The following is a 12825-nucleotide window of genomic DNA, read 5'->3' on the forward strand; positions in this document are numbered from 1 at the left end:
ATATACAACACTATTGTTTATATCGACACTATTGGTAATTTATTATAATTATTGTTTTAATTAAAATTACAATGTTACTGTCAACAACGATTATAATTCACTTACGACTACAAGTATTGGGATCGTTACACAATTCATTGCAGTTAACAATTATAGCATATAAAATTATGCGTATACGGTGTGGGTCGGGTGATGGAAAGTGCGTGGAGCGGTCGGCGATACTATCACTAATAATTTTAACAATAATCTGATGACGAACTTATGTAACATTAATGATTGACGTGACGGTCGCAAACAACCTAGATTAAAAAAAAAAAAAAACAGAGGAGGGATTTGAACACCCCCCAAGCCTGTGCTCCTTGCTTAGGGGCCTCACTCACGACTATATACGAATAATATTAATATTTGGACCTTGCTTTTAGAACATAATATTATACGCACGCTGCAATATAGTTCAAAGAAGTCACGTAAAATCGCTCAAGTTTTATAATTATTTACACTACTAACATACTTAGAAGAAGTACAATAATATAATACTAGCTACTCTTGCACGTGACGAATTAAATAGCCTCGGATTTACCACTTCTTAAACTCCGATAAATGTAAACTGTACAGATTTTTAACGCAGTAATTTAGGTTTTTTTTACGGAATATAAAATACAGATCAATAATTTAGTATTATTGTTATTATTATTTAACACATCCTTGTAATGGGTTTCGTTCTACACGCACGAGAATAATAAATTGTTTTTGACATTGGAATGCTTCACAACATGTAATACGCTAAGGAAATTCTGGTCGAAAGACGTCGACCCTTCATGGGTCTACCCAGGTTCTACAGTCGAAGGCCAGCACTGCTATAAATTGTGTGCACTTCTATACAGAGTAGTTTTATGAGCATGCTCGTTTATTATGTGTAATTTTGTTATTATTATTGAAAATATAGTTTTTTCATTAAATTTTTATTAGGAGTTGTTTTTTTTAAAATAAAAATTCCAAAACATCAATATATGATTATAATATGAATAGTAGTTTATTATATATAATACGTAACTGTGGAAAAGCACAGAAAATTCACAGTATAAAATGAACACGAAAATATCTATTGAGTACTGACTACATGTTTTTATTTCACAAAAACGACTGTTATCGAATGATAAAATGCAAGAACGGTGCCGTCAGTCATCTCACCGCCACCTTAAGTAAAATAAAGGTTGAGAAGCACTGCTTTCTACTATATCATTAGCGTAATTTTACGGAAAAAAATCATTTATAATAAAATGTTATTAAGTTAAGCATTATTGATTGATTTATTAATAAATAAAAGGGACATGGACAACACAAGTACCTACTTGAAATGAAACATTGTAAGACATTGTTTACATTGTGTGAATTATTAAACAAATTGTTAATGTGAACAAACGGCTAACGTTAGTTTCTAGAGCCGAGGTACATATTATATTATTACTTTCTACGTCATAGTAAATGTTTTCCTTTTTTTTTTTTGAAAATTCAAACACACTTACGTATTCAAAATGTTTTGTAGTTTGCCTTATGAAAATAAATTACATGCCTAATATATTTTTAAAATAATAGAAATTATATTGATACAATTTGTTCACGCTTTTATAGATTTAAGTATTTTTTGGTCATTTAAGTAACTTAAAAATAATAAAATATTATCCACTTTGACTATGTTTAATATGTTGTAGACTCGCAGTATCGCACTCGTACTGGTTGCGTCCCATATAAAAAGGTATAAAAAAAAATATAATACGAATTGCGCGTAATTGCGTCCAAGATTTTTTTTTGAACACATTCTAATTTAGGAATGATATTCGTTTAAGCACTTAGCATATTGCACATTTTTTACTTGAAAAAAAAACTCATTTGCTTAAAAGGTTAAAATTGGTTAATACTTAATACAAATTTTGACCTGAAAAATAAGGACATGTTGCGTGTAATTATTATAAAATTACTTTTTATATTCTGGAATGTTTTTCCTGATTCTGGTTTTCCTCCAGCTATTTGAACATTTGAATCAAGACGTAACGATACACTGACAACACATTGCGTAGACAATTTTTATCGTCCTTACAATAGCCTATTTTACTCGCCACATCCAAACACGTAACTATTTATCGAAACGATATTACAAATTCAATCAGAATCTGACTTAAATGTAATTAAATAAAGAAAAACATTAGTAAATAGTAATATTAAGCGATAAGACGTAGTAGATAAATTCATTTTTTTAAATAAGTATTGGAAAGAATTATGTAATATACATTGTATTTATAAATTGTTTGGAATATTTAAATGAAATAGTCACAAAATACCATTGCAATAAATTAGTAAAAGTAATGTCAAAGAGACGTTTAAATTTATAAAATGACATGGCAAAATTAATTTACATTTTTAAATTTAATTAACAAAAAGAAAACATTTTTCATATAGAATATGAACAGTATAAACGAGATGATCTAATATAAATTAAATTAACAATAATTAAAAATATTTTTCATTATGCCTGTTGATCCTAAACCTGTAAAAATTAGATGGAAAATGTTTGTAAACAATCTTACAAATCATTTGAACGCGTGTATTATTTTTTTTGAGTTTTGATAGACTTTTATTATAGTTTATTATTAACACCAGTTGAAAAATATTAAAAATATGTAAGTAACTACGTTTTTTTTTTTTTAAAATAAGCATTTAAAGTTCAAATGTTGACGAAATGTATCAAATTGGAAATTATTTACAAATTATTAGGCGTGGTTAAGTATTTATAAAATAAGGATTAAAAATGTAAAACATGGTTTCACGTAAGTAGTTAACTCTGTATCCAAAAAATCTAAAAAATATATTATAACACAGATTTTTTTAAATAGTTATTTTAAGTTCGAATTTGTACGAAATTAAGTATTAAATATCCATAAATAACGACTTTACTTATTTTGTTGTAATTGTATAATTTTATATTCGTGAGTACTTGAAACTTTCTAAATATATTATTATATATAAATATGATAATAAACAAATTACTATTAACTATTAAGTAATTTACATTTTTATTTTTTTTTTTTTTAAAGGCAGTAAAATTAATGTAGTTGATGAATCGTGCAATTTGTATGGTGTTTTTTCTGATGAAGATCAATCTAATGTGTCATCAACTAGGGACGTTGAAGGTAATTAATAATAATAATAGGTTCAAATATTAAGTTTTTTAATCGTCAAGTTTAATAAGCAATCTAATGTCTTTTAAGTCGAAATAAAAATAAATATGTACCTAAATAAAGTGTAGTTTAAATAAACATTGTCCAAATACATATTTTAAAATAAAATTGATAATTAATTCAGATATTGCATATTTTAATAGATATCGGTAACATTGTGGATCGAGATGTTATTCGTTTCCAACAATTTCCAAATGATCCATCAATAATATTAGATTCAAAAATGTCTCCAGAACAGTTTGCTTATATTGCTGCTTTACAACCGTGTCAACCTAAAGCATCTGAATTAAAAGGAGGTATATTTCCAACTAGATTGCAAGGTAAATGGTTGCGTTCTTTTCACGAGGAACATTATAGTAAAAAACTTCCAAATAGTGAATTTGTTAAGCGAAATTGGATATCATATTCCCCATTGCTAGATAAAGTTTATTGTATTGTTTGCAAACAATTTGGAAAAGAAGATGCAAAAAGTTATCAACTAGTGCGGTTTGGTTCTGATGATTGGAGCCATATTATATCATTTAAGCTTAAATCACATGAATCAAATAGTATCCATTTAGAGTCTGAAATTCGAAGAGCTATGTTTATAAGTAATCAAAGAGTAGTAAGTACAACTTTTGAAACTTCAAACAGAATTGTTGCTGAAAATAGGGAAATTGTGAAAGTAATTTTTGAAACTCTTATCTACCTTGCTCGTCAAAATATAGCGTTTCGGGGTCACAATGAATCTTGGACATCAAACAATCAAGGCAATTTTATTGAATTGATTAAATTCATATCAAAATATAATCCAATACTTTCATCTCACTTATCAAAAATTCAAAACTAAAAAAAAAAAAAATCGATTAACATTTTTATCCAATCTAAGCCAAAATAATATGCTCAATGTTCTTGGTGAAATGGTTCGGGAAAATATTTTATTCAAAATTAAAAAATCTGGAGTATTTTCGTTCATCATAGATACTACAAAAGATGTTTCTAATATAGAACAACTTTCATTAGTAATTAGGTTTATAAATGAAAATGAAGTAGTAGAAGAAAGATTAGTTGCTTTAGAAAATGTATCAGACGCAAGAGGTATTGGTATGTTTAACGTTTTGTGTAATATTTGTGAAAAATATGATATTGATTGGGAAAATCAACTGTGTGCACAATCATATGATGGGGCATCTTCCATGCAAGGCCAATACTCTGGTGTTCGTGCATACATTCAAGGAAAAAATCCTAGGGCAATATATGTCTGGTGTTTTTCTCATATTTTAAATCTTGTTGTGGTGGACACTTGTGATACAAGTAAGACTATGAGAAATTTTTTCGGAGATTTGCAATCATTGATTGCTTTTTTAAGAGCAAGAAAACGTACTGCAATATTTTTAAACCAACAAAAAATATGTTATCCAGATAAAAGAGTTTGTAGAATGAAAAATTTTTCTTCTACACGTTGGACATCTCATGGCCATGCTTTGACAGTTATATTTGAAAAATATAAAGCACTCACTAATACATTACAAGAGTTATCAAACTCAACTGAACGTGATACATCTTCAATGGCAACAAATTTAGTGTCTACTATTTCTTCATTCAAGTTTGTTACACATTTGTTATTAATGAAAAATATCTTTGAGCACACAAATCCATTATCCATACATTTACAATCACCATCATTGGATTTCATCACTGCATTAACTATGGTTGATAACTGTGCTAGGAAACTGTCAGAGTTAAGAAAGGATCTACATTTAGATGTATTATTGGCTGATGCCAAAATGTTTTCCCTGGAAAATGAACTGGAAGAAGTATGGTTTCCAGAAAAACGGGTTCAGAGGCGGAAACTAATGGCTGGAGAAAAATCGAATGATGAAGTAGTATCAAATGCCAAGGATAATTTTAAAATACAAGTTTATTTCACTGTCTTGGATCAAATATGTACATCTATAACTAGCCGATTTTAAGGCTCACGGGAAATTTTATCCGACTTGTCCCTTCTTTCAGTCGATCGACTCATTGCTACAAGTAAAGGATGTCCTATACCTGAAAATAATTTTGTGTATCTTGATAAGTGGATTCCAAATTTACAAATCGATCAATTAAAATTGGAATATTCCACTTCTGCATACAGTTTCCTTAAATTAAAATCAAACGTAGAAATTGAAAAATTGTATGAAAATGTAATAATAAGTGAATCAGATACGGATACAAATGTTGATTCAGATGAAAACAATAGTGAAGAAACTAAAACTAAAATGACAGTTTTAAATGTGTTAAAGTTATTAAATACATTTAACTTGATATCTGCATTTCCTAATATGTACATGGCATATAAATTTTTGTGTACCATACCAGCTACATCAGTAAGTAGTGAAAGGACGTTTTCTAAATTAAAATTGATTAAGACTAGAATTCGTTCGACAATGGTACAAAAACGTCTCGAAAGTTTGATGCTCTTATCATGTGAAAAAGATGTAAAAATTAACCTTGATGAAGCAATAAACAAATATGCCAACACCTCTAAACTACTACAAGAAGCGTTATTATATAAGTAACAACTTATATCATGTTAAAGAGTATAACTTATTATTTAATTATTAAGAAATATGTTTATACCTACAGTTATATATTAATACCTATGTATAGTAATATATTAATATGTATATGACCAATGAGTATTCAAAGAATTAAGTTTTAGTTAACTAATAGTTTATTTTAATTAATGTTAAAAAAATATTGAGACTTGAGTTGATTATAATAAAGTATAATGAAGCAATTGTCATTATTAAATATGAGAATAAAATGATTTATGTTTACCAATTACATCTGTAACATTGATGGAAACTATTTAATAAATGATCATAATAAATCATCAAAAAAAAAAAAAAAAATTAAAAAACTACTTTTTATATACTATATAGAATTTAAATATTGACGAAGTATAAAGAGAGGGCCATTAATCCAAATTAATAGTTCATTATGTTTTTATATAGTGACAATGCAAGCGAAGCGAGCGGTTTTGGTATGTGGGGGTATTTAATAAATGGGTTGGTGGGTGGTATGTAAAAATCTTCGCTCCTTAAGTAAAAGTAGTTCAACACGCCACTGCACATTGTCCACACAATTATGCCTTGTAAATCGGAGTGCTCTAAGGGGGACATTCCCACTTGAAAAGTTTTAGTTACCGTGGAAAAGCTGGCTAAGAGTATACAAATATATACTACTGAACCGTCTAATAAGTACCTACCTAATATGACGTTAATATTATTATCATATCAAAACAATAAAATTAATTAACTTTTAAACATCTCTTAGGGGCCCAAAACTAAAAAAAAATAGGTGGCCCCAGGGGCGTCATTTGAGATGTTACAGGATATGCTTATGCATACCTACTTAAAATTTAACAAATTGCATTTTATTGGCCTGACTATAATTTTTCTAAACCGGGCGAAAATGATCTTTTCTTTTTTAATTGGTCTTAAATATTGGCAACCATGGCCATGACTTAATAGGTATTAATGTATTATTTAAATGAAATATAAAAATGTGTGATTTATGTTAAATATTTTATGTGTGACTGAAGATTTCAGGATTTGTTTTGTATCCAATATTTTAGGTACAAAAACGTCTATAAATATTTTAATTGAAATTGAAATACTAACTTAGTATTCTTAAATAGGCGCGTTCGATAAAAAAAAGTTGGACTCATATATAAATATCGGGTTCTGTATACTTTTTTCATTCAACGTCAAAATGTTTGAGTAAGGTGATTACACCAATTTTGAGTGTGCAATATCCTTGTAGTTTAAAAATTCAGTTAATATTTTGAGTAAGGCACGAATTAATGGATACAAATTGTGAAATCTCTGTAGAATGCAATACGGTAAAGTGTGTTAAGTCTACTTGGATTAGTACCAACTGTACGTAAAAGTAATCATAATAATTGCTTATATACATTTGTATTGGATTATAGCAAAATATGTTCGAATAGATATACAATTTATTTTCCTCTCAATACTTTATAATATTTTAATATTAAACCATTCTTAATTATGAAGTACCTATTCCATCAAATATTATTGAAAACTTTGTAAATTTTTATAATAATGTTGCTTATAAATAGCGGTAGTAAAGTGATAAAAAAATGTTTTGTTTACCTATTAGGTACCCTTCGGCTATATAAAACTAGGTAACGACTTTGTTCACTTTAATTTTTCGAATAAAATATTACATATTCACTTTCAAAAAAAAAAAATTAACATTAAGCTATTATTTTTTCGTCGAAATAATACCAAATCATGATAAAACTGACATAATACTTATATATAATATATATAGGTAGGTACGGTCGGTCGGCTGAAAAATCATAATATATAATGATCTACTATTTATCTATTTTAGACACTAGTATAATATTTCCGAGATGAATTAATGTATGTATTATCGGTGGCATATTTAATGGGTCGACGGGGGGAAATTGCCCCTGGGCGTCAAATTTTGAATCCTCCAAGGGGCGCCGTCGCTATAACATGTTAAACAATTCGAATAGTTCAGCCCGCCACTGAAATCGTCTAAAAAAATGAACCGCGTTATTGGTTTTAATGACATTCAAAAACTACAATAACGCAACATTATTAAATCAAAATAATAATAAGCTGGCCGTAAAGTACAGTACAATAATATTTGTAATTAAAATAATAAATGCGAAATTTCCTATATCTGGCCACCTCGTTATGTTTATCCGTATCAAATATACATTGATACAAAAATACACTTTTAGAAATCCGTCAGTCTACTTCGAAGCTTAGCCGATTGAAGGTCGCACGTCAAAAAAGTTGTCCAAAGAAAATATTTTAATTTTTTTACAGTGTGATAAATAAACTGTTATAACTATTTTAAATCGTTTACAACTAGAGTTATTTTTTTATTCTTGACGTCTAGAAGAAAACATGAGTCCCTCCGCCGTAGTATTTATTGTCGCCACTTTGGTCTTGTGTGGAATTTTCATTCAGAGTGAGTATAACACTTTGAAACTATTTTATCGTATGCCTACTTAAATGGTTTGGTATAAATATACATAAACGTGCTTATTAATATTATACCCAAATAATATTTTTATATTGTACCCGCATCGATAATTATTAGTGTACCTATATTGTAGTATTGTTTTTTTTTTTTTTTATGCTCGTTTGCATGATACGACGGATTCATTATAATATAATATTGTGTTTTCAGGTATCGAGGCAAAAACAGCTTTCCAGGCCGAAACACCTGACGCCGCCAAAGCAGCCGCCACACCCGCCGCAGCCGCTGGAGGCGCCGGATCCGCAGCACCGGACACCGCCGCAGCACCTGACGCCGACGCCGGGGCCGCCGGAGCCGCCGAAGCCCCGAAGGCCGAAGCCCCAGGCATTACAGGCAACGGCACAGGAAACGCCACCGGTCCTGCCAACGGCTATCCATCTCTCACAGGGTCTGCGGTGCAGTGCGCAGTAATATCCTTCCTGGTGGTGGCAAGAATGTTCTACCAGACAGCGTGATTGGACGTCCATCACGAGAAAATAATACATTTGTACTTTTAACGCCATATGGGCAGTAAAAATAAATAATTAGATATTTACGTTAAAATTTGTTTGTGTGTTAAAATCGCCTGTTTTACGGTAGGCGGCTAGACCGGTCCCAAAAATATGGTCCCAAAACTACGGTACCGTGTAGTGTTCAAAGACGTATAGTTATATAAAATAATAGTAGTTAAAAAAAAAAATCATAAAATGGATATACGTCTTATAATGAGTAAATACCCACTCACAAACTACAAATTGATCATATAATATAAAAATTATAAAATGTCTTCCATTAATTGTATTAATAATATTATTTAAAGTATAAAAAAACAACAGAATAATCCAGTAAAATAATCCTGTAATGAATAACAGCTAAAATTAGAGAAAAAAAATACCTACCTAACAGTAACTATAAAATTTGTATGTTATGAGTAGGGGTTAAGATGTTTATAATTTTGCATATTTTTTTTAGGTTGTCCAATAGCGTCCATTCTTATACAGAAATATGTTTCATGATATCTGTATTCAAAATATCAAAATTTTATTTTGCATATAATTGCATATTTTACAATTTTTTTTTTTTGAAGTGCATAATTTATGTTTTTTCTGTTTTTAAGTGAATATTTGACGGTTTTCGATGCAAAATGCTGTAAAACACCGTAATTTTATATTTTACTGAATCTTATATACGTTTGATTATTTGTATTTCACAAATTATCACTTATTTATTGTTGAGAATTCAGTATGGTTATACCTATAGGTACCTACGGAGTAAAGGTAGGTACCTACTTAAATAGAATTTTCAATAAGCCTCGTCAATTGTCACAGTCAAAACTTATCTTAAACTGAAAGCCATTACAATTTCAACATCAGATATTTATTTACATAAATTGAAAAACTATTTCATACACAGTTGCAAAATATGCAGTTGTCGTGTGTGTGATAGTGTTGGGCCATACAACTATATTAACTATCGCTATGAATGACGAAAGATTAAATTTGTCTCAAAATCGGAAAATTTATTAGTCTCTGCTGTTTTGTTGTACCTAGGTATATCGAGCAGGGCTTCAAAACGTTTTTATAACGTTATGAGTATAACGTAAAACATATTATCAAAAAATTATTGAAATCAATAACGGATAACATATCGGTAAACGATAAACGATTGAAACAAATAACAGTTAACGTACCAGTAAACGATAAACGATTGAACACAGATAACGGATAACGAAACAGAAACGATAAACGATTGAAACATACAATTGATTGAAAAACAAAATATTTATAAAATTAAAACTATCAGTGAAATATATTATATGTTATGGTTATTTTTGTAATATTATATTTTTCAATCACTCTGTTTTGTGTGAGAAACAAGCTATATCCATCAGATAAAGCTAAACGTTTCATAACGTTTAAATTTTTAAAACGTTTAAACGCATAAATTGAATAAGTTTAAATTCTATATAACGTTAAAGAGGCATTCGATAATAATGTTTAATATACATATAACGGTAAAAAGTATTATTATTTTTGATTTAAGCCTTGATGTCGAGTGTACCTCGTCACTCGTAATTGTAATAGATTTAAATTTAATTATAAATATTTACATCCCAAAAATGATTTTGATCTGAGACGGTATTTCAGTCTATATTACTAAGGTATGGTACCTAATTAATAATTATATTGCTATCATACATTTTTTTATTATTTTTTCACTAGGGTATTAGTAATACCCTAATTATTTTTATATTTATATTTTATTAATTTTTTTGAAAACTTTTTATAATAATAAACAATTATTATATCATTATATTATATTTAAATCATAGGTATTGTATATAATATACTTATTAACTTTTAAGCCAATTCCAAAAAACCGTAGAACGGTGTGAATGGGTTCGTGGTGTAAACACCTGAAAATGTATCTAAATATTTTGAAAATGTTATTGTGTATTGTAAGTATAATAATATAACTAAAAGTTTCAAGTACCCACGAATAAGATTTTTAACTACAATAAAATAACTAAAATCATTATTCTTCCTTTGAATATCTAATTTCGTCAACATTTGAACTTCAAATTTATACAAAAAAAAAAAAGGTGGGTAAGTGGATGTCACTCTGCTGTACAGTAGGTTACAAGTGGGTCACTGTATAATGGATAGTATTAAATTTGAATTCAATGATATAATATCACTGTATAAGAAAAACGATTCTGAGCGGAGACGATATGTCAGTCTAGGTATAAGATATATTATATACTTATCTATGGTATTAAAAAAAAATTTACCTATAATAGGTAACTATAATAAATTCCAAATTAATCATATCACAATATTCATTAGGTACTTATAACGCGTTATACATCAACAACAAATCATGTTACTGTCATAGATATATAATAGTATACTTTAGAAGTTTCAAGTACCTAGCCACGAATAATATTATACAATCATAACAAAATAACTAAAATAGTTATCCCAGGTTTTTTAATATGTAATTTCGTCCGAATTTGAGTTTAAAATGACTATAAAAATAAACTGTGCTTATGTATTTTTTAGATTTTTTGGTAACAGAATTAACTACTTACTTTGAATCTTGTTTTAAATTATCAATCCTTAGTTATAAAAGTTGAACATTTTATAAATTTTTAATTACAAAACAATTATTGAATCTTAAATTTGATAAATTTTCTCAACATTCGATCTTTAAATGCTTATAAAAAAAAAATTGTGCTTATATATTTTTAATATTTTTCAACTGCTTTTGTAACAATATATCAGGAGCCTTGCATTACATTTTCACGCTTTTTTACCCAACAAACAACATTTTATTGATATTTATAGAAAAAAAAAACTAAACAAATTGAAAACTGAGAATGTCCGTAAACAGCTCAAAAAAAATGAAAATATTTTCAAAAATGTATGGTGTATAAAAAATGAAAATATTAACATTCAGTGAAATTTTCAAGTATCTACAGTAATTTGTTTTTAATTATAATTAAATAAGAAAATCGTCACATGAGAAATCGAGCGAATATCAGATGTTGTAAAAATATGTATTTCAAACTACAAAATAATTTTTACATTTAAAATTTGATAATTTTGTAAAAATTCAAACTTTAAATGCTTAAAAAAAAAATTGCTCAGATGTATTTTTAATATTTTTCAACTGCTATTGTAACAATATATCAGGAGCCTTGCATTAAACTTTCATGCTTTTTTACCCAACAAATAAAATGTTATTGATATTTATAGAAAAAAAAAAAAATTAATAATATTTAAAACTGACAATGTCCGTAAACAGCCGAAAAAGAGTAAAATTATTTTCAAAATTTCATCGTATATAGGAAATTCTAATATAAACATTCAGCGAAATTTTCGAGTATCTAAAGTCATTCGTTTTTTAATTACAACAAAATAAGATAATCGTTAATGAGAAATCGAGTGAATTTCGAATGTTGTAAAAATATGAAATTCAAACTATCATAAAAATTTAATTTGACTTTCTTGTAGGTAGACAAACCAATGAAGAATCATGTATTACATTTTCAAATTTTAGATTTAAAAAGAAAATTTTTCATGAATTTCTAACTAAAAATAATTTGCAAATTTTCGTCATTTTTACGTATTTTGTCAATGTTTGAACTTTAAATGCTTATAAAAAAAAATTGTGACTATGGATTTTTAATTTTTTTCATCTGCCTTAAAAAAATATTATAGAAATCTTCTATTGAATTTTCAAGCTTTTTTAACAAACAAATAATATTTTATTGATATTTATAGAAAAAAAAATAAAAAAAATAGAAATTTAAAATGTCTGTAAACAGCTCAAAATAAATCAAAATATTTGGAAAATGTTATGGTGTATAGAAAAAGGTAATATAAACATTCAGTCAAAATCGTATGTACCTGCGGTCATTTGTTTTAGAGTTGTACCAAAAACCAAAATCGATTTTCTCGAACACAGATTTTGTGTAAAAATTCTAGTTTTCCTTAATTTTTCTTTGTTTTCACGACGCTATTGAAAACTACTG

At 27.8% G+C, this 12825-nt stretch overlaps 2 protein-coding genes across 2 annotated transcripts; both read left to right on the plus strand.

The window, feature by feature from the left end:
* Nucleotides 1-4114: 4114 nt before the first annotated feature.
* LOC103308099 (zinc finger MYM-type protein 1-like) lies at nucleotides 4115-5188 on the plus strand. The gene has a single exon (XM_008180840.1). It carries the CDS (start codon nucleotides 4115-4117, stop codon nucleotides 5186-5188), a length of 1074 nt encoding a protein of 357 aa, XP_008179062.1.
* Nucleotides 5189-7963: 2775 nt separating this feature from the next.
* LOC100571477 (60S ribosomal protein L22-like) lies at nucleotides 7964-8852 on the plus strand. Its single transcript, XM_003241765.4, has 2 exons — nucleotides 7964-8237; nucleotides 8460-8852. The coding sequence occupies exons 1-2, from the start codon at nucleotides 8174-8176 to the stop codon at nucleotides 8762-8764; spliced, it is 369 nt and encodes a 122-aa protein (XP_003241813.1). The 5' UTR covers nucleotides 7964-8173; the 3' UTR covers nucleotides 8765-8852.
* Nucleotides 8853-12825: the final 3973 nt, after the last annotated feature.

The sequence above is a fragment of the Acyrthosiphon pisum genome, chromosome X (genome assembly GCF_005508785.2).
Source record: "Acyrthosiphon pisum isolate AL4f chromosome X, pea_aphid_22Mar2018_4r6ur, whole genome shotgun sequence".
NCBI classification, from domain to species: Eukaryota; Metazoa; Arthropoda; class Insecta; order Hemiptera; family Aphididae; genus Acyrthosiphon; species Acyrthosiphon pisum.